General features: G+C 54.5%; 1 protein-coding gene across 12 annotated transcripts in view; it reads left to right on the top strand.

Annotated features, from left to right (window-relative positions):
• ZBTB7C (zinc finger and BTB domain containing 7C) overlaps positions 1 to 16215 on the top strand; it is a 348164-nt gene extending 331949 nt beyond the window's left edge. For 10 of the 12 annotated variants that reach the window (XM_070630134.1, XM_070630131.1, XM_070630133.1 and 7 more), the window contains 2 exons: positions 1282 to 2505; positions 13234 to 16215. In XM_070630134.1, coding sequence (XP_070486235.1) covers positions 1298 to 2505; positions 13234 to 13885 — 1860 coding nt within the window. In that variant the 5' untranslated portion in view covers positions 1282 to 1297 and the 3' untranslated portion in view covers positions 13886 to 16215. Of the gene's footprint in view, positions 1 to 392; positions 431 to 1281; positions 2506 to 13233 lie in introns of all 12 variants that reach the window. The other 2 variants (XM_070630128.1, XM_070630127.1) reach the window with 1 other exon arrangement.
• Positions 16216 to 21249: the final 5034 nt, after the last annotated feature.

Below are 21249 nucleotides of genomic sequence, written 5' to 3'. Positions count from 1 at the left end.
CTCAGAATGGCTTCTCCTCCTAGGGGGCATCTTTCCCTGAGGGTAACAGAATACAGACATGATAAATTAACTAACAATGCACTCAAATTAAGATTGAATTGAAATGTTGACTTATAGGTGAAATGGCTCTCCGATATACACATATAGGATGTCAGTATTTTTTTTAAAAAAAGATCAAGAATTGCAAATGAAGGGAAACTTCATCACCTAAGATGAATCCAGAAGTAAGGTCAGAAGGCAAAACATATCCCACAAGGCCCCAATTCCCTTGCTGAAAATGGGCCACAAATTCAGTTTTCAGATTCCTAGTAGCTGTATTAGTTTGCGAGGGCCACCATAACAAAGTCCCACAGACTAGGGGCCTTAAATGACAGACGTTTATTCTCTCACAGTTCCGGAGGCTGGAAGTCCAAGACCAAGATATCGGCAGGTTGGTTTCTTCTGAGGCCTCTCTCCTTGGCTTACAGATGGTCGTCTTCTCCCTCTGTCTTCACGCAGACTTCTGTGTTCTTATGTCCTAATATCCTTTTCTATAAGGACACCAGTCATCCTGGATTAGGGCTCATGCATCTGACCTCATTTTAACCTTAATCCCCTCTTTAAAGGACCTGCCTCCAAACAGTCACATCCTGGGGGGCTGGGGGTTAGGACTTCAACATATGAACTTGACGGGGTACACAACTTGGCCCATAACAGTAGTCAATGCAAAACGTTCGTCTGTTACAGGAGTCAGAGGATTTGTGGGATAAACCACAGCATATTCCCAGCAGGAGCGCTGAGCCGTGAGAGAATGTTCCCCCTTTGGTCCTAGACCCCCAGATGTTGTGCTAGTGGGTGGTGGACGCCATTCCGGTAGCACACTGGCAGCTGGGTTTCATGTGGCTGTCCTTCCTGGTGGTCCACAATGGCATGTTAACAAAATGGAATTCAGTGAAATTACGCCCGCAGAAGCTTCCATAGCCTCTGTAACTAGCCTACCCCAACTGCCCAATGAGAAGCCTAACTCCAGGGCCGTAGGAGTCCAGGGAGAGAGCCCAGTGGAGCAGTGAGAAGCCCCAGCTAGTGAGCTGAGCTCTGGGTGGCCGGTGAGATTTGGAAAAGCTGAGAGGAAGGAGGGCTGGCTTTCCAGCAGCAGGGGTGGGGGTGGGGAGCTTAGGCAGGGATGGTGTGGCCAAGTATGCCCAATAGCCTCGCCCCCCTCATCCAGAGTCCCAGAGCTAAGTGTCCCCCTCTGGGACCATGTCCTCTAACCCCAGTCTCCCTCTCTGTGTGTCCCTGCAGGGCTCTGTCTGAGAACATGGCCAATGGCATTGACGAGCTCATTGGCATTCCCTTCCCCAACCACAGCAGCGAGGTCCTGTGTAGCCTGAACGAGCAGCGACATGACGGCCTGCTCTGCGATGTGCTCCTGGTGGTGCAGGAACAGGAGTACCGCACCCACCGCTCCGTCCTGGCCGCCTGCAGCAAGTACTTCAAGAAGCTCTTCACGGCCGGCACCTTAGCCAGCCAGCCGTATGTCTATGAGATCGACTTTGTCCAGCCCGAGGCTCTGGCCGCCATCCTGGAATTCGCCTACACCTCCACGCTCACCATCACGGCCTCCAATGTCAAGCACATCCTCAACGCCGCCAGGATGCTGGAGATCCAGTGCATCGTGAACGTGTGCCTGGAGATCATGGAGCCCGGGGGCGACGGAGGGGAGGAGGACGACAAGGAGGACGATGATGATGACGAAGATGATGATGAGGAGGAGGATGAAGAGGAGGAGGAGGAGGAAGAGGAGGAGGATGATGATGACACAGAGGATTTTGCTGATCAAGAAAACTTGCCTGACCCCCAGGACATCAACTGCCACCAAAGCCCTTCCAAGACTGACCATCTCACGGAGAAGGCCTATGCAGACACACCCAGGGACTTCCCTGATTCCTTCCAGGCTGGCAGCCCTGGCCATCTGGGTGTGATCCGGGACTTCTCCATCGAATCTCTGCTGAGGGAGAACCTCTACCCCAAAGCCAACATCCCCGACAGGAGGCCCTCCTTATCTCCGTTTGCCCCGGACTTCTTCCCACACCTCTGGCCAGGGGACTTTGGTGCCTTTGCCCAGCTGCCTCAGCAGCCTATGGACAGTGGGCCGTTGGACCTTGTCATCAAGAACCGGAAGATCAAGGAGGAGGAGAAGGAGGAGCTGCCCCCACCTCCACCACCGCCCTTCCCTAATGACTTTTTCAAGGACATGTTCCCAGACCTTCCTGGGGGGCCACTGGGCCCCATCAAGGCAGAGAATGACTACGGTGCCTATCTCAACTTCCTGAGTGCCACCCATCTGGGGGGCCTCTTCCCACCCTGGCCACTGGTAGAGGAGCGCAAGCTGAAGCCCAAGGCCTCTCAGCAGTGCCCCATCTGCCACAAAGTCATCATGGGGGCCGGGAAGCTACCGCGGCACATGAGGACCCACACCGGGGAGAAGCCATACATGTGCAACATCTGTGAGGTCCGCTTCACCAGGTGCGCACCGCAGCCCTTGGGCGGGGGGTCTGAGGGGTGCTGGGACAGGGCCAGAGGCCACGGTGATGACAGCAGAGGGGGCATGGAGGGCCAGGATGGAGGGAGAGACCCATTCCAGGGGAGACCAAACTGGATCCTAAACACATGTCAAGGTCATTGCCAGAGGGCATGCTAGGCATGACCTGGTGTAGTAATTTTCAACTCTTTGAAGAGCTAAAATATTTTCTTAAATACAATATTAGATGGAAGGCCAAATTATAGTACAGATCAGAGCAGAGCTGTTCTGGTTAAGGCAGCAGTGAGGGGCCCCAGCACCTTACTGGCTTGGCCTCCCTCTCCCCTTCCCCACTGTAGACCCACTGAGCCAGTTTGATGCTCCCCAATGGCCTGCAGCCCCTTTATTTTATCTGGTGCACATTCAACATGTCAGGGGCTGTCCTAAGTGTATTACATATACTCTCATCCCAGCCATGCCCTGGGAAGACCAGGAGGTGCCATGGCCTTTGTGCACAGATGAGCAATCCATCTCTCAGTGGCCAGCTGGCCACTCATAAGCACAGCTGGAAAATGGCAGAGCTGGCACTTGAACCCCAGTCCATGTGTGACAGCAAAATGTGTGACCAGGAGACTACAGAGACCCCTACAGGCCCTTTCAATCCTCTTTTGGGTCAGACCTAAAGGAGGGGCCTTCTTTATGTTGTCCCCTTGACTCTCCATGTTAGGAAGAGGATTAACTTTATGCTATTATAGAATTTGAAATTTGAAATCAATACATTATGAACCTTTCATCTTATATAGACTCTATCTCATTCAGCAAATGTGGGGTGTGTACCTTTTCTGAGCAGCAGCTTTTGTAGTCAGAACTGACTGGTGGGATCATGTGAGTCAGATCTGTCCACTGCTGGGTTTTGATGGGCCTCATTTGGGGAAAATATGGTCCGTTGGTACCGTTGGTGGTCACCGATGTGAGGCTGACCTCCCAGCCATGTCCACAGTGGGGGAGGTTCTGGTGAGTGGCCTTGCGTGAGGGCTTGGTCATTTCAGCATGTCAGATGTGGACAGAGCCTTGTGGATACCTGCTGTGTGACCATGAGTTACTAGACTCAGTCCTTTGCCCACACTGCCACTGTCCCCATCAAAGAACTCACCCTGAGAGACCCCCATTATTCCAGTGGTACTGCTGTGTCACCCCACGTCCTCTGAGAAATTCATCTCTGGGAACTGCTGGGGGCTTGTTCTCTGGATTTCCCCTGGTGGGTCTGAAGTGTTGGCCTTTGAGGATAGGGTGAAACTTTTTGAAGCAGGTTAAATATCAAATCAGGGACAAGGCTTTTTTGGGGAAAAACAAGATGAGTCCTCTAAAGTAATGGGACCCACTCTCTTTGGTAGCCTGAAAACTATTTGAGGTTGCCAGAGGAGGCCATCAGGACTACGTTCAGGTGACAGTGGCATTGCTAAAACAGCTCTGCAGGCTCCTTGGTGACTGCTTTGAAGGACAAGACTGTTTCCAGGGCGCCTTGGGCCTCCTCACAGCTGCCTCTGTGAGGGAAACCCCAAACAGAATCTCTCCCAGATGCTCTGAGCCGACAGTGAGAATTTCCAGGTGCAAAGGGGCAAGGCCCCACATGCCCAGGGTGTGTCCCCTTCTGCCCGACAATGCTGACCTCAAGGTGCTCTTGTTATCACTGCAGAGCCGCTGGACCCAAAATCCCCAAGATTCACCCCACCTCAGTGTCCCTCACTAGTGGCCCTGCCGCCCCCACCTCCTCCTGAATGCACCTTAGATCCACAGGCCAGGTTAGAACACCTACCCCAGGCTTGACAAAAGCTGGGCTATCAGAAGGGAGATCGATCAGAGCACAACCTGAATTCAAGTCCAGTTCACTCATCTCCACCCAGGGCCTCTCTCCAGCCTGTGACACCCAGCCCAGGCCCCTGGGGATGACTTCTAAGATGGGGACATTCTTCACAGGCCAGACCCAGGGAAGCCAGCCCCTGAGTCAGCCCAGAGGGCCCCCTTCTGCCATCCAGGGTCCTCCTCCCTAACTTCCATGCCTGGCCCCTTAATGGGGACATAGTTCCCTTCAGGGGAGACCCAGGTCTGAGGCTTCAACGGGATGTGCGTCTCAGGGTATGGCACCCTCAGTTCCCGTCTCCTTTCCCTCCCCACCCCCTCCCTTCCAGGCTTTCCCACACACAGCTTCCTGGGAGGGCCCCACCAGGCTGTCGGCCCTGCCTTTCCTAGGGAAAATTTTAACCTTGGTCAGTCAAGACAGTGAGATGCCTGGCCCTCCTGACACTAGAGCATTCTCTGTGTAGGCCTCCTGGTTCGGGCCTGGATGCTGTGCTGTATAGGAGGTTGCATTCCAGAACGCTCCCTCCCAGCACATTCCTGATGATCACTTAGGGTGGCCTCTGTGCCTGCAGTCTTACACCCCTCCAGGCCAGATCAGCCGTGGGGCGGTTCTGCCGGCCAGCTATCTGCCCTGCCCTCCCTCCGGTTTACTCCTGCTCAGCAGAAAGACAGCCGTCTGGGCCCCCAGGCCTGTCTCCAGCTGAAGCAGCTGCATTCCAGCCTCCATCGAAACCTCCCCCTCACTCGGTTCCCACTGGGCTCTGACCCTCCTGAGAAAGATCAGACAAGCTCTTGGGTGCCCCCGTTCCCAGGAGCAGAGACCCCCCGGAGTGGGGGAGGTTGGAGATTTTCCTGGCGTCCTCACATAGGGACTTTATCTTGCCGTGTGGGCTGCGGCTGTCGAGTTGAACCCTCCCGGGCCCCCTCCCTGTCACATTCTTCAGAATCACTGGGTCTTTGCTTCCCTTCTGCCCCCTCCACAGAGCTGCCCTGCAAGACCGAAAGGAGGTCTTCCAGAGCCCCTATCCTGGCCTGTCCAGGTCAAGGTTTCCCGTCGCTCTCTCTGCAGCCAAGTCTCCTTGCAGCCTTTCCATGGGGACCTTCTTTGTGGCTGACTTCCTGCAGCCACCGTCCGTATCACCGCCCTCCTTCCCCAGCTGGAGGCTCTTCAGCAGCCACTTAAAGCAGCAGCTGCTGCCTCTTTGACTCGGAATTCCCAGACTCCCTTGCAAGGCCAAGCGACTCCCTGGGGCTGATTGGCCGCAGACCTGCTGCCCTCACGTCCTCCTCTTGGATGCTATTTCCCTTTCTGGAGCCCGAGTCTTAATGGCCGCTGAGCTTCTACTCTCTGGCCAGATCTCCTTTCCTCTCCCCTTGATGCTGACCCCCCTCCCGTCCCTCCTAGGGGATATTGGAGGGGCCTACCCTCCCCCTGCAAGGTGGCCCTTTGGCCCAGGTTCTGAGTTATGGCCTCAGATACCAACTCCCACAATGTCCACGCACCATGGGGACATCATTCCTAATGACTTTGGCAGCCACAACATGGTGGAGGGGCCGGGGGGCCTTCCAGCAGAGCCCTTTCTGTCCCTAGACCCTTCCTGCTGCTTTCATTCTGTGGGTCCCCTAGAAGGGACTGAGGCCTCCCCCACCATCCTGTTGTTTATTCCTTGGTGTCAGGAACCTCACTTCCAAGGGGACTCTAGATTTCAGCCAGTCCTACCAGTTGTCTCACCACCGACTGTTCCAGATGTGAGACACCCCTGGAGCCCCAGCCAGGCCCTCAAAGGCTTCCTCCAGACTGTGTTTCTCTGGCCCCATGCTGTCCTCTCCTAAGCTCTAGTGACCTCATAATCACTTGGACTCCGAGTGCCTCTGCCTGTGCCTGAGTCCATGTTTACACTCCCCCAGCCTGGTCCAAGGTCACCAATTTCTGCCTGAGAAAGGCCAGTTGGTGCCTGCGCTGGCCACAGAGAGACAGCTCCTGCCGAAACGAGTCTTTGGCTCTGACATGAGAAAGAGGAACAGCCCCAGGAAATAGAGCAGAGCCGAGGTTGCCCCGACCCGCCTCATCAGGAGTCCTTTACCTTCTACTCCCAGAAAGTCTGGAAGCCAGGGCCAAAGGTCAGGACTGCGGGGTTCTGCCAGAGATGGCCCCTAGTACGGGCCTGGAAGAAGGGGGTGGGAGCGGGGGTAGCATGTGAGCCAGGAAGACAAGAAGGTATTTGTCCTCTCTGCAGGCAAAGGGATGCTGCTGCACTGGGTGGGTATTGTCCCTGCCCACCCACATCGCAGGTGGCCCCCCCTGCCTTGTTGCCCCAACTCCAGCCATCATCATTGCCAACCGGGCCTGGCCCTGGGCCTCTGAAGGCCTTGGAAGTCTCTTAATTCCTCCTATCCCACCACATCAGTCTTCGAGAGCAGGCAGCCTGTCCGGGGAGCTTCTGGAGACTGTGGCTGGGCATCTTCCCTCCTGTAGCCCCTGCATCTGTCTGCAGCCTGGCTCTCAGAGGTGCTCCAGCCATGTCTGGCAGGGCACATAGTGAAGGCAACACTGGAGAAGGGACCAGCCCCGAGACAACAGAGGTCCCACGGAGGCCCTGGGAAAGGATGGACACCCTCTGCACCCTGAGGAGTCCATCTCTGGTGAGCCATGATTTCCCCAGTTCCCACTGGATCGCCTACCAACATCCCACTGAGGTCGCAATTTTCAGTCCCCAACCCCCTGGCTCCAGTGCAAGCCAAATGCTGGCCGCTCCGGACCGCCCAGCAGCTGTCTGCTCTCAGACAAGGCCAGGAGCCTTGGCTGCTTTTTTTTTTCTTCTGTATTTTCTTTTTAGTCCTCCCACTCCTGGCAGCTCTGGGGACCTTATTAAGACAATGTAATGTCATTAGCAGTGGCAGCAGGAAGAGAGTTTGTCTCAGACCATCAGGTTACCAAGAAGTCTGGGTGGATGGTGCTGGGAAAGCATTATCCTGCCCGGGAGCCTTGGTGGAAGCCGAGGACCCCAGGCGAGGCCCCGCGGCCCTCACTTTCACTTGGGGGTGAGCTCATGAGGATTGGCACGTCTTTCCCAGGAGAGGATGAGCTCTCTGAGCTAGAAGAGGGAATGCAAATCAGGGTGGGGCATGTGACCTAGGCTGGCTTCCTGGTGTGGGGTAAAGGAATGAGATGGCAGACAGGAGGACCAGGGCAAGAGAAGAACGCATCAGATTTAGAGTTCTGAGAACTGGTCCTGCACCAGCAGGTCATTGGTCAGTCAACAAACCTGCCATGAGCACCCACTCTGCATTCAGTGTTGTCCACCAGGCAGAAGACAAAAGCCCCCAAGGGTCTTATCAAAGCAGGTGCCAGTGCCATCTGTGCCACGTGCTGACTGAGGGCTGAGAAGGCAGCACCTGGCACACAATGAGGGCCGCTGAACGAGCAAATACAGAGCTTAGCATCCCGGTGGACCATGGAAAGAGCCCTGGAGCAGTAATCAGGAGGCCCAGGTTCAGGCCCTGGTTCTGCCTTGAACTAACTGTGTGACTTTCGCCAAGTCTCCTCCCCTCTCTGGGCCTCAGTTTCCCCATGTGTAACATGAAGGAGTTGGAGCAGGTGCTCCCTAAGGTTGCTCCCAGTTTTATGACTCCATTCACACATTGCCCAAGATAAGGGCAGCTATGGCACATTACTGCACCTCTCTTTGCTTCTGTTCCCTCATGAGAATGACAGAAACACCAACTGCATAGGCTTCCATGAGATACGGCATTACTGCCTGTGGCCCAGTAAGCACCTGATCCACACTGATGCTTAGGACTGAGAGAAAGGTCCATGAGCCAGCCAGCTTCCTTCTCTGCATCAGCTGGGGACCAGTGCTCCTTGCCCATGAATTTGCGGCCTCCTGCATCATCTTGCTGTCTAAGCTCCTAGCAAGACAGGGCTCCAGGAGCCAGGGACAGGGTGGTGGCTCTGCGGGCCTGAGCGGCAGCTAGGGAAACAGCACACGTGACGGCCCCTGCCTAGGAAATAACATGCACAGAAATAAAGGCAGCAGAGGTGGCCTCTGAACAAGCGTTTCCATTGGCCAGGAGTACCTGTGCAAATGACGTGGACAGGGAGACCTGGCCTCCAGAGCTCACGATCTGCCGGGAGGGCAATGCCGACACCTACGGGGCCATCAGGGAGCAGGAAAGGAGGACGCCGACACATCATCTTCTGTTGCTCCTTCCTTGTTCCTTGGGTGAGCTGCCTTGAGCTGCAGTGTTCAGGTCACAGGTATTCAGGGAGGTCAGAGCAAAGGATGAGACCTGGGTGGACAGGGCGGGGTTTGTGGAGAACTGCCCTTGAGTTTGACCTTGAAGGGCCAGGGAGGATTGGGAGGGGAAACATTTCAGACAAAGCAGCTTGCAAGAGTAAATAAACTCAGAGATGGAAGAGATGGGTGCCGGGAGGAGGAGAGCTAGAGCAAGGGCTCACAGCTGGGAAGGAAGGAGGCAAAGAGAGGGGTGTCAGCATCTAGGCTTGGACCTCTGGTAGGACCCTAAGGATGGAGCACTGGTATCATACACAAGATATGCACAGACAGGGAAGGAGCCAGGTACCAAGCATCCATCCCACAATATGGCAGGTGCTGCAGTAGGGGGTCCGGCCATCTAGCTCATGCCGGCAGGTGATCAAAGATGCAAAGTTGACCAGAGTGTGGCCTGCTAGGTGAACAGCATATCCGTGTGTGTGGGCGCAGTACTATCGGGAGGGGCAGGGGTCTGGAAAAGTAGATGGGGTGATCTTTTTTCCCCAGCTTTATTGAGATGTAATTGACATATTGTATAACCTTAAGGTATCCAATGTGATGATTTGATATGCGTATGCATTGTGAAATGACTATCACAGTCAGGTTACTTAACACCTCCATCGTCTCACCTAGATGCCTCTGTGTGTGTGTGTGTGTGTGTGTGTGTGTGTGTGTGTGTGGTGAGAATATTTAAGATCTACTCTCTTAGCAACTTCCAAGTATGCAATTCTGTATCATTCACTGTAGTCACCAGGGCTCCCCAGAACTTATGCATCTTATAACCGGAAGGGATGAGCTTGTAAAGAGGGTTGATAGCCATGCTAAAGGGTAAGTTAGGGCAAGGGCCACTGCACAGGGGAGCCTTGAGCATTTAAAGAGGACCACCAGACCTCCAGTTCTGAAGGGAAGTGACGAAGAGCTCAGCTCCTGAGAGTCTGGCTAGAACATCTTCCAGAGACACTCATGCTGTGTCCATGAGCAGATCAGATTCGTGAAGAGGCAAGGGTAGAAGGGCCAAAATCTGTGAAGGCAACCGGTCAACCCAGCTCCAGAAAGAGATTCGGTATAAGCCTGTCACCCAGATCAACACATTCAGAACACCAGAGGTCAAAAGGGTGCAGCCCAGCACCCCCATTTTAGAGGTCAGGAAACTGAGGCCCAGGGCCACTAAGAACCTGGCCCAGTTCTTGGAGTGTGCCTACACTGGGCCCTGCTCTGCCGAAGCCTATGCGCATTATATCCACTCGGAAAGGTCATTTACAGGAATAGGAGGTGTGCGACCTTAGAAAGCCATTCCCTCTCTGGTCCTTGGTTTCCTTATCTTGCAAGTGAGGGAACTGGATTAGATCAATATTTTCAAGGTGCTGGGAAGCATACTGCTAATAATGCAGGTTGCTGGGCCCACTGCCTCAGACTGTGAGTCAGAACATGGTCACATGCTCCTGGTAAACTAGATGCTCTCTAAATTTTTTTCCAGGACTAGTTTCTCATGAGCTTGGCCCACTCTACTCGCCCTCTCTCCTGCCCCTGTGAAAAGTCTTCATTAGGGGCAGCAGCTCCTGCCAGGGCTGAGCTCCCCCCATGGCGTGCCCCAGTCTTCTGGCCCTGGAGGCAGAAAGCTGGCTGCAAATGCCCTGTTTGGATTGTTCTGGTCTGCACTTTCTGAGGCAGCCCTTACAGGCTGCAGGCTGGGTGTTCTAGTTTTGAAAATCTACCCTTTCTCAACCTCAGAACAGCTTGCAAACAAACCACACCCCAAATAGCCCTCCAGACCCCTTTGCACCTCACCGGGCTGGATACCTTTGGGAAAGCTGCTTGCCTTCTCTGAGCCCCCACTTTTCCTCTGTCCAAGGGAGGAAATTATACCAGGTATGTTGAATCTAGCTCACACTAACCCACATTCTCTTATCAGCCCTGGACAATAGGAATTAATATCTGGCCCTAGGTTCAGCTCTGCACAGAGAGAGTAAGTAACTTACCTAAAGGTCACCCAGCCAGTTAGTGGTGGGTCTGCAGCTAGAGCAGGAGCTCCTACCCACCTAATGGGGGCCCCACCCCTACCCCATACCCTGCCTCTGAATAAGGACCTTCCAGGGTCGTTCATCTGCCAATAGCAGGTGCTCAGTAAAATGAAGTTAAAGTCACGTTCTCACCACTACTTACACTTGGGCCAATTGATGCTGAAATGTGATTTATTTCTGATGCCCTAATGAAAAGCTTGGGAGAAGCAGTGGATATTTATAATAGGCCCTTGATATTTAAAGATCTACCATTTGCATTGTCCATTATTTGAGGGTGATCCTCAGGGCCAATACTACTAATTATACGTAATAGTGAATTTTTTTAAATCTACCTTATAAGGTTGTGGTGAGGAATTTAAATGAGATGGTGTATGTAAAACCCCACTGATGACTCTGAACTGAGCCTTCCACCAGGCCTTGGTGAGGGCAAGTCGCATAGCCAGTGAGTGAGCCTAGCCGACCACCTAGCGTCAGGGTTCCATCAGAGCCTGAGTGAACGTGTGCAGTCCCAAGACATAGTCGTCAGCACTGCATAGCCTCTCTAGAGGGCACTATTCCCCCCACCCCTACAGTAGTGAGGAAGGGGCCTGGACTGGGAGCCAACAGGCCTGAGTTCTAGTCCCAGCTCTGCCCGGTAAGGTGCCCTTGGCCAATTCCCCTCCCTGGGCCTCAGTTTGACCATCTGCAGAGTGAAGAATTAGCCTGGGCCAGTGTTTCTCAAAGTGGTCCATGGGCTAGCAGCAGCAGCAGGAGCAGCAGCATCTGGCAGCTTGTTAGAAATGCAAATTCTCCGCCCCTCTTCCCCAGACCTACTGCATCAGAAGCTCTGGGAGGGGGCCCAGCCCTGGGTCTCATCAAGCCCTGGTAGTGGTTCTGACGCATACTCAAGTTTGAGGCCCACTGGCCTGGATGCTCTCTTAGACCTCTTCCTACTCAAAAACCCATCGCCTGGATGAAATGTGGGTTACAGATACCATAGGGGCAGCATGCTGGCAGGGGGAGGGGGCGTGGATGTCACAGCAGGGTACTATGCAGCCGAGGGGCAGCTGGCGGGTTGTGGGAGGGGCAGAGGCAGAGGGATTGGAAGAGAGGAGGATGTGGTGTGTGGAAGACAGCAGCCAGCTTGGGCAGCAGCACTCCCTTCCTCCTCCCTCCCCATCCTACTCCCCACCCCCACCCCCGCCTCCCAGGTGCCCTCCAACCTTCCCAAGAGCACAGGTGGGCTGGACGCATCATCCTCCCTGGTCCTCCTCCCCTGGTCTCTGCCAGTGTACACATGAATGTCCTTTTCTCTCTAGCCCTGCCCCTGGAGAACCAGCCCAAAAATGAGAGCCAGTGAGACCTCTAGCGGCCAGGGGACACCGGGAGCCCAGGACCTGCTCCCGCTGGCCTGGGGTTATGTTGAGCGTGGTTTAAATCTGGCCACTTTAGGGAGGATGCCTGGGCGCCACACCTGCCCCAACCTCAAACCCGAGCCCAAAATGACAGGCAGACACTCCACCCAAGCCACACCTGCCGGGAGGAGGTGGGAGACTGGACACAGAGCTTCCCGGCCTGCCAGGCCTGGTTAGGGAAGGCTATAGAAGGATCCTAAGAGGAGTCCTTGCAGCCCAGCTGGTTTACCCAGAGCTCCGTCTTTAGGAAAACAACCCCGTGATGTCAGTTTTCCTTTCAAGACCACCAGGAGGTGTATTGAATCTTGTTCAACACAAACCCAGATTCTCTCCATCAGCCCTGAACAATACAAACTGATGTCTGTGCTAGGTTCAGCCCTGTGCAGAGAAGTTAAGTAACTTGCCTAAGGTCACCCAGCATGTTAGTGGTGGGTCTCACACCCCCGAGGGGAGCCCCACGCCTACACCATACCTTACCTCTGAATAATACCCCTTAAATCCTGAGAAGCTTTGCCCTAGATTAGGCTGCATTCTTGTTGCACCTGGCTCTTTTGTAAATCCTGGAATGGTCTACAAAGAGGACAGCCCAGGGCTTGGGATGAGAAACCGCAGTGCAGGAGACTTGAACAAGGTGTGCCGGCTTCCAAAGCCTCCCAGATTAGCGCTGAGGACAGACAGATCGCAACAGCTCAGGAGCTGGGATGGGACCAGGGGCCCTGGGCAACAGCGCAGGATGGGCCCGGAGGGAAAACTGTTGCTTGAAAAGAGGGGGTATGAGATTAAGGTGCAATCCAGTATCAGAAGTTGCTGCTCCGTGGAAGGACTAAAGACAGACTGCTGACCTCGCGGGCCTGTGTCCCCAGCTAGTCTATTTCCCAGTCTGTGAGCCAGGCCCCCGCCAGAGTAGGAGCTTCATGACTCTGAGCTAATGTGTAAAAGGAGTTCTGGAGTGGAGGATGCCTGTTAGGACACTGCCCCTTCTCCAGCCCTCTAATCCAGGTGAGTGGCCACACCTGTTTGGGGTGGGGCAGCCGTTGAAGGTAACTCTCAGCATGGGTGCCGTTCCTGGGGTTTGACACCATGGTAGGAGGGAGCCTTAGCAGGTTCTGGAGGAGGAAGGAGCAGAGGGTTAGGAGTGGCTCCGGGCCTTCTGCGCAGGCACTGATCCAGGCTCTGCATTGCAGGCAGGACAAGCTGAAGATCCACATGCGGAAGCACACGGGGGAGCGGCCCTACCTGTGCATCCACTGCAACGCCAAGTTCGTGCACAACTACGACCTCAAGAACCACATGCGCATCCACACGGGCGTGCGGCCCTACCAGTGCGAGTTCTGCTACAAGAGCTTCACGCGCTCCGACCACCTGCACCGCCACATCAAGCGCCAGAGCTGCCGCATGGCGCGGCCCCGGCGCGGCCGCAAGCCCGCCGCCTGGAGGGCCGCCAGCCTGCTCTTCGGGCCCGGCGGCGCGGCGCCCGACAAGGCGGCCTTCGTGATGCCACCGGCGCTGGGCGATGTGGGCGGCCACCTGGGCGGGGCGGCCGTGTGCCTCCCGGGCCCCAGCCCCGCCAAGCACTTCCTGGCGGCGCCCAAGGGTGCGCTGAGCCTGCAGGAGCTCGAGCGGCAGTTCGAGGAGACGCAGATGAAGCTGTTCGGGCGCGCGCAGCTGGAGGCCGAGCGCAACGCCGGGGGCCTCCTGGCCTTCGCGCTGGCTGAGAACGTGGCCGCTGCGCGGCCCTACTTCCCGTTGCCCGACCCGTGGGCCGCGGGCCTGGCCGGCCTCCCCGGGCTCGCGGGCCTCAACCATATGGCCTCCATGTCTGAAGCCAACAACTAGGCTGGTCCTTGTCACCCCAGTCCAGCAGCCCCGTACCCTCTCCCACCAGGCCCACCCTGCCTCACCCGGTGGCTCTGAACTTTGTATTTCAAATCGCAATGGGAAAATGAAAAAACAGATAAGCAGCAATGGTCTTTTCCGGGCCTCCTGAGGCAGCTGCCTCCCTTTTGCTGGTGTCTGAGATGGGCTTCTCCTCCCCGAGGGCCTGGCTGCTCCCTGACTGTCTCTGTGGCTCTCACACAGACACTCACACAGGCCCACGCCACAGAGGAGGCCACACGCTGGTGCCCAGGAGCACTTTGGAGCTGTGTGGCGCTAGATGGAGGGAGGTGGCTTGGCCAGAGGCAGGCCAGATGGAGCAGGGAGGAGGGTAGGGTCCTGGCACACACAGCCTGGCTGAGCCTCACCCTATGGCAAAGTCCCTACAGACACTACTCTGAGGAGGCATCCCCGTCTCCAGCAGTCCTGGGATGCTTATGGGAAATGCCCTATTGGCAGGGACGCCTCCTGGAGTCAGGAGCAAGGCTCCTGCAGTCCAGGCCCATTTTTCCCTCACTGTCCAGTGACCTTGGACAGGAGCCCTTTGCACCCAGGTTTCACCCTGCTATGAAAGGGGGCTGCTAGTTTCTCCTCTTATTTTCCCCTCTCCCAGCCACCCTCGCACGTGTACAGGCCTATCCCTCCACAGAGAATTCTGGAGAGGGCAGAGCTTTCCACTCCTGAAGTCCGTGATGAAACCATCTGTCTTATGGGATTTCCATTTTATCACATCCACCTCTGTATTAGCACAGGTGAGAAACGTGGCCACACTAGACAGGGTGACAGAGAGAGAGAGCTGAGGTGGGGCTTGTCCACAGCCTGCAGGCAGCTTTGGGGAACTCTGAATCCTACCCTCCTCCCGGGCAGGCTGCGGTGCATGTCTGGGGCCCTGAGGATGACCAGTTAGCATTTACCCCGCCTCCACATGCCCCCTTCAGTGCTGTACCGAGTCTCTTGGGACTCCTGGGGTCAACATAGACGGGACCAGGCCTGCCTCTTAACACCTGGCAACCGCCTCCCTCCACCATGATTCTGGACAAAGCACCTGGTGTCTGGGGTTTCTAGTCGCTTCTCAAGTTCCAGTTTCTCAGGGCTTTGGCGTGGCTGGCCATGGCCCTCTGTGCTGTGTTTGAGCACCCTCGACCCCTCCCTCCTCCCTCCAGGGGTGAAGCTGGGGTGTGTGGCCCCCTCCGTGCGGGGAGCCAGAGCCTGGGCTCTGATGTGGGTTTGAAGGGCCCTGGGGGTTGGGGTCCACACCCTCTCCCTGGTTCTTGAGTTTGTCGCGGGTCCTGCGAAGGAAGACAGCTCCGCCGGCCCAGTGCCTTTCTGATCTTCTCTGTCCTCTCCTGCCCTTCCCTCCCTTGTCTGGCTGAGTTTGCTTTTGTTTCTCAGTAGCCCGGAAACGGGGAGAGTTCATCAGCAGGGGTGCCCAGGGCTGGTGTCCCCAGTCCCGGAGCTGTGGGCTCAAGAGACTTGGGCTCTTCCTATCGCCTTGGCTTCCTCCTGAGCAAACCTAAAAAAAACAAAAAGGCCAGAGAAGACCACAGACTCTGTCACTCTCCCAGCTCCCCAGAAGAGAACCCCCCTTGACCCCACGTACCACCAGATGCCATTTTGGCCACAGGGACTTGCTTCCGACCCCTCTTGTCTTCAGGTGTCATCTGCCTGGGTAGCCGTCTCTTGGATTCCTGTCTCCATTTCAGACACTCGCTTCTGGGGCCCGCCAGCCAGCATGCCCATGCTCCCCCCATCGGCCGAGGGATTGGGGCTGACCCAAACTTTAAAAGAAATCGAGGAAAAGTGAACACATTGGAATCCAGTGGTGTTGGGCTTTTGTTTTTATTTTGTAAAGGTAATGACTTCTTATAAACTCAATTTTTCAGACGACTGGTTAGTTCTTTTTGCTTTCTCTTGGCTGCAGTTCAGAGTTGTACGTTGTAAAATATCCAAAGATGTTGAGTACTGTATGATCAGAAGAACTTGAAGCAGATGGGGTGTGGGCGTGGGGGTGGTTGTGTTTTATTTTGTTTCTTGGTTTTTTTTTTTGGTTGGTTTTTTTTTTTTTTTTTTTGATGTTTCGATTTCCCTGTCTGTCTGTGGGAGAATTTTGGAATTTTTTCTATTTATAACTCTTTTTTTATGTGATTGCTTTATGTAAAATGACACTCAACAAAGTTTGCCTTAGTGATTCAAGGGACAATCTTCCATAACTGGTCGCACGCCGCATCCCGCCGAGAAAAACTCTCAGCTAATTTTCTGGCCTATTTATTAAACAGTATTAATTGACTTGATTAAGTTATATTGAGAGTTGCACTTCTGTGAGAGGCGACAGTAACAAGCCCATCTATAGATGTTCATTGCTTCGGGTTTTGACGATTGGGTGTCACAAACTTACAATAATGTCCAAGACACCTTTAAAAAAAAATGCCGACCTTTGACCCTTACTTAATAATTTCAAGCATGGCGTTTTGAGGACAAGATAGCTCCACTTGCTCAATTCCCTGGTTAAGATCAGCTTCCCCCTTCTAATCCTCATTTCAGTGTCAGTGGGTGGTTGTGGGGTGGGGAGGCCAGAATTCACTCCTCCAGTGGCCTCCTACTTTTCGGCTTTGTGAGGGAGCATTTGATCATCATCTTTGGGCATCTATGAGCCTGAGTGTGAGGGGTGTGTGTGTGTGTGTACATGTGTGTGGGTACAGCCTGTGGCGTGTGAGCAAGGGAAAGTCCACGGGTGTCCGACCGTTTTAACACAGCCAGCCCTACCAGCCAGCCCTACCAGCTCCCTGGCTCGGCGTCCAGAGCGGCCTCCAGCTGGCCTTGTTCCCACCTTGGACGTCTTCCTCTCCTTCCCTGGCCCTGGCCTTGGACTTCCCCTCCTTTTTCACCTGAGCCTCTCTCCCAACCAGGGAACGCTGGACCCTGAAAGAGGTAGAGAAGTACACTCTGTCACTGAGTGGGGTCAACTCTCCTCCACGCAGAGCACAGACTCCAAGTAGAATCGGTCTTTCAACTGTGTTTTCTGGATAACCAAGGGTTCGCTCAAAGCCCCTTTTCTGTTTTTGATCCCCTTTCTTGCCATGGTACGCATTCGCATAAACCTAATGCGGCATCTCTTGGTACAGAGGAAAGAGCAGATCTGAGTTTCAAATCTGGACTCCTCCAAGCTGTGTGTCCTTAGTCTAATCACTTCTCTACTCGGGTCTTCACTTTCCTCACCTCAATAACAAAGGAGACGGAGCACATCAGCGCTTCTCCAAGTTCTCCATCCAAACACCCCTCAGCAGAGGGGCCAGCCAGTGGGGGGATTGGGGACTCAACTCTAAAGAAACAGCCAGAAGACCTTCCTGGAGTGGAAAACGCCTCTGAAGTCGCATGTTGTGACATTAAAATTCACACGTCTACATTCTATTACATAATTTATATGCATTTGTCTTAACGTAAAAACATTATCTTGAACTACCTGCCAGTTACATTCCATGCCTTTTCCCCAGAATCTTCTAGTAAAGTCAGCGTTCCTTGTCCACCCAGCAGCTTTGAGAGGCCTGAGCTCATGGCTGAGGGCTCGGGGGTAAGCATAGCCCAGCGCAAGAAATACAAGGCCAGCTACCAGTCAAGATTCCACTCCGCGCGCTCATTCTAGGATCATTGGGTCCTCACTCTGGGGCGGGTGTCCCCTGAGGGGAACATGGAGAAGGAATAGGGAACTGGGCCCAGAGAGCCCTGACCCCTGGGTGCCCTGAACTCCTCGTGCGAGTAAATCTCCTCTAGTTCTGGCTGGAGGGGAGACCCGCCCAGCATGGCCTGCCCCCTCAGGCCCCAAAGTGCTAAGGGATTTGGGGCACAGACCGCAAAGGAAGGAGGGAAAGGTGGGAGAAGGAGGCTGCTGAGGACAGGCCAAAGAAACATGTGCATCATTTTTTTTTTTTAGATGTCAGTTTCTTTTTGTTTTTGAGGAAGATTGGCCTAACATCTGTTGCCAATCTTCCTCTTTTTTTTCCTTCTTTGCCCCAAAGCCCCACTACAGAGTGGCATATCCCAGTTGTAGGTCCTTTTAGTTCTTCTGTGCGGGACGCCGCCTCAGCGTGGCTTGATGAGCGATGCTAGGTCCTCGCCCAGGATCCAGACTGGTGAACCCTGGGTCGTGGAAGCAGAGCACACAAACTTAACCACTATACCACCTGGCCACTCAATACGCGTGCATCTGAACCTGGAGAAGCCTTGAGGGACACATTGGGACAGGCCTGGAGCATCTGAAGCTCTGTCAGGTGGAGGAAGGACTTTACCAAAAGTTTGGCCAACTCAAACCAATAAGAGGGAGAATCCAGGGGGCAGCTGGGGGCCTGAATGAAGGAAGATGACTTCCGAACAGCTGGACTTGTCCTAAAGAGGAGTGAGGGCCTTTGTGAGGGAGTGAGCTCGCAGTCATTGGAAGGGTTCAACATCGCCTTTCAAGAATGAAGAGATTCCTGCAAGGAAAGAGGGCTTTCTAGATGGTCCGTCTCTTGGGTCCCTTCCGTCTAATTTGTGAAAAGGACAATATATGTTTTCCCGTGGCCATGGAGGAGGACTGTGCCAGGGAGAGTGGGTGACAAGGAAAAAAGATGAGTTGGGACAAGTGCCCAAAACTCGCCTTGGTGGCCTATGGCTGTATGTCCCCACCCCCACCCCACTCCCAAATCAGTGACCTACAGTCACTTGGGGCCAGGGAAACAGGACTCTGTGTGGAAAAGGCCCTGACTCTTGTTTTGAGACTCCGGATGTGACAGGAGGACAGTAATGAACCAACAGGAAGACTGTCTCTCACCTTAGGCTTTATCTGACCCCAGGGCCTGCCCTTAAGGAGGAAGACAAAGGTCTCTACTTGCAGGGCCGCCTCCCGACAAACCTCTTCACAGACCCCATTCCTCCTCTCCTGGGCCCTTGCCAGCTCGTCCTCTTGAGGGTCCTCTGAGCTCACTGCAGACTGCCGAGCGAGCGGGCAACGTGGCATTTCCAGAACCTGGCACAACTGGGTGGTCCCCTTGCGTGCACTTCCCCTTCTGACAGTCAGGTGGCGCCAGGGCTTCTATAGGGAAGTGAGAGGGAGGGGCGGGGAGGCCTCAGGGCTGCAGGTTCCCTGGTCTGAAGAGTCTGTCACTCAGGAGGGTCGGGAGGCCCTACAGGAGGGACGTGCGTCCTGCAGGCGAGGGTCAGAGTCCCCTTCAGGGACCTGGGAAGTTCTGGAATGAAGGATGTTAGCGTCCAATGGCCACACCTCCCAACCCCGCCAGCGTCCCCCTCCCCCTTCTCCGGGTGCCCCCTCCTCCCCCCAATGCCCGTCAAGATGTGGGCACCCTCTCTTCTCTCCGCCCTCCCCTCTGTCCAAACCCAGATAGGAGCCACTGAGGATGAACACGACTCACAGGCTCCCTCTCCCGGCCTTTTCAGCCCCCAGCTCCTTTCGAAGGAGTAAAGAAAGTCTCTGAGGAAAGCGTGGTCAGGCCTCAAGCAGCAAATAGGGGTGGTTGATTTGGACAGACAGCCTTGAAATCATACCAGCGGGCAGTTACCAGCCTGCCCGGCCCTCCCAGCCCCGCCCACCTCTCCCCCACCCTGCTTGGGGCGCAGGAGGGGAGGGGGATGCGGGAAGCAAGCAAATAGCTTCCTTCCCTCCTTTCAGGTTTGAAGCACTGGGGACTGACTCAAACACGCATTTCCAGCAACTGATGGGGCTAGAATTCCTTGGGGAGGCCCTGCTCATTTTTCCCTCCTTGACACATCCTGGGCAAGGCCTAACCCCAAAAATATGGGCCCAGAATTGGACTGACGAATGAGGACAAAACATCTCAAATCTGGACAGTCCTGGAAAACGTGGAAACTGATCACTTTATCTGCAGCCAGACACATGCACACACACAGAGCCGTCAGAAAAATGATACACGGGCTGATGTCATCCCTCCTGATAACAATGGGAGACATGGCAGCGCGTGAACAAGACCCAGCAGAGCCATTTTCACCACACTCTCTCCGCAGAAATATTTATAACGCACACTCTCATTTTCATCCCTGTGGTTCCTCTATTTAACCATGAACTCTGACCCTGATGACAAAAGCAAAAGAATAAACAAATAGGTTTCTGGAATAAGGAAGGAAGACAGAGTGAATCAGACCCTTTTTCCCATGTTCCTCTAAAAATTAATCAATTAAGCACAAACCCTCTGAGTAACTTAAGTGCTTTCTGCCTTCTCAGAGGACTCGTACATCCATTGGTCAGCTGGTTTTTAGCCCTGTGAAGCACATATCATTAGCCCTATTCGTATCAGTCATGGTTCTTAGGCAAACACCAGAATCCACTCCAGGTAGCTTAAGTAGAAAAGGCATTTATTAAAGGAAATTAACCTCTTGCAGAATCTCCACAAGAGCCAAAGAGTCAGGCTTGCAGGGACACCAAGATCAGTTGTGTAGGTTGCATACTGCACAACACCACTTTTCAAGGGGCACCATTCACACCCTAGACAGATTTATGTATCTGTTGTAATATATGCTAGATTTGTATATCATAGCAATTTCCCAGCAGATGGCAGTAAAGTTTCTGGAAGGGGTGACTGTCTAAATTGCACAAACTCCATGGCCTGGAAGCCAGGAACAACCCCAGATCACACTGTGGCAGATTGCTCCAGCAAAGATTTCATTACTGCTGCTGCCACCGGGCACAGACCCCACAGCTCGCCCCCTGACACTGGGCCCGGGACCCTGGGACTCTGCCTTGTGGCCCAGTCCCTCCCACCAGTCTCCCCAGAAAACAGATTCCGCACGTCTGGGCGTCCTGGTGTTGCTCTACTGCCGGTGTGTCTGACTGCAGGAGCCCAAGCCCCAGGCGTCAGGCTAACGGCGGGCCGACCGGGAAGGTAAGCTTCTGGTTTCTGCCTTGAGAAGAAAGGATTCTTGATATGAATTCTCCAAAGAGAAGAGCTCCAGTAATGTTGGGTGGCCTCAGAACATGCCACATAGCCATGCAGCGTTTTGCAGATGAGGGGCTGAGGCTCAAAGTGAGGCAAAACAGAGAGGACAAGGCCGCAGGGGAGCTCCGGGTGAGTCAGGGCTAGCACCGGGATCTGCTGGCCACTGCACGCCCCTGTCCCCTTGGAAGCCGAGGCCCTGAATGAGGCAGGACCACCGGGAGCAGAAGTCTATTGAGACGAAGCTCATGCTGGCAGTTTTCCTCCTGACCCCTCAGCCCTCTGCAGCTCCAGTAAACATTCATCACAGCTTCGCCCTCCCCAAGCCCATGAAGCCTTCAAAACGGCCTTTGTCAGCGTGGATCGTCTCAGTCCCCTCTCTCCCTC

This window comes from Equus przewalskii, chromosome 7, assembly GCF_037783145.1.
Source record: "Equus przewalskii isolate Varuska chromosome 7, EquPr2, whole genome shotgun sequence".
Lineage (NCBI taxonomy): Eukaryota > Metazoa > Chordata > Mammalia > Perissodactyla > Equidae > Equus > Equus przewalskii.
Note: the sequence above shows the minus strand (reverse complement) of the source record. Positions and strands in the feature narration are given on the sequence as shown.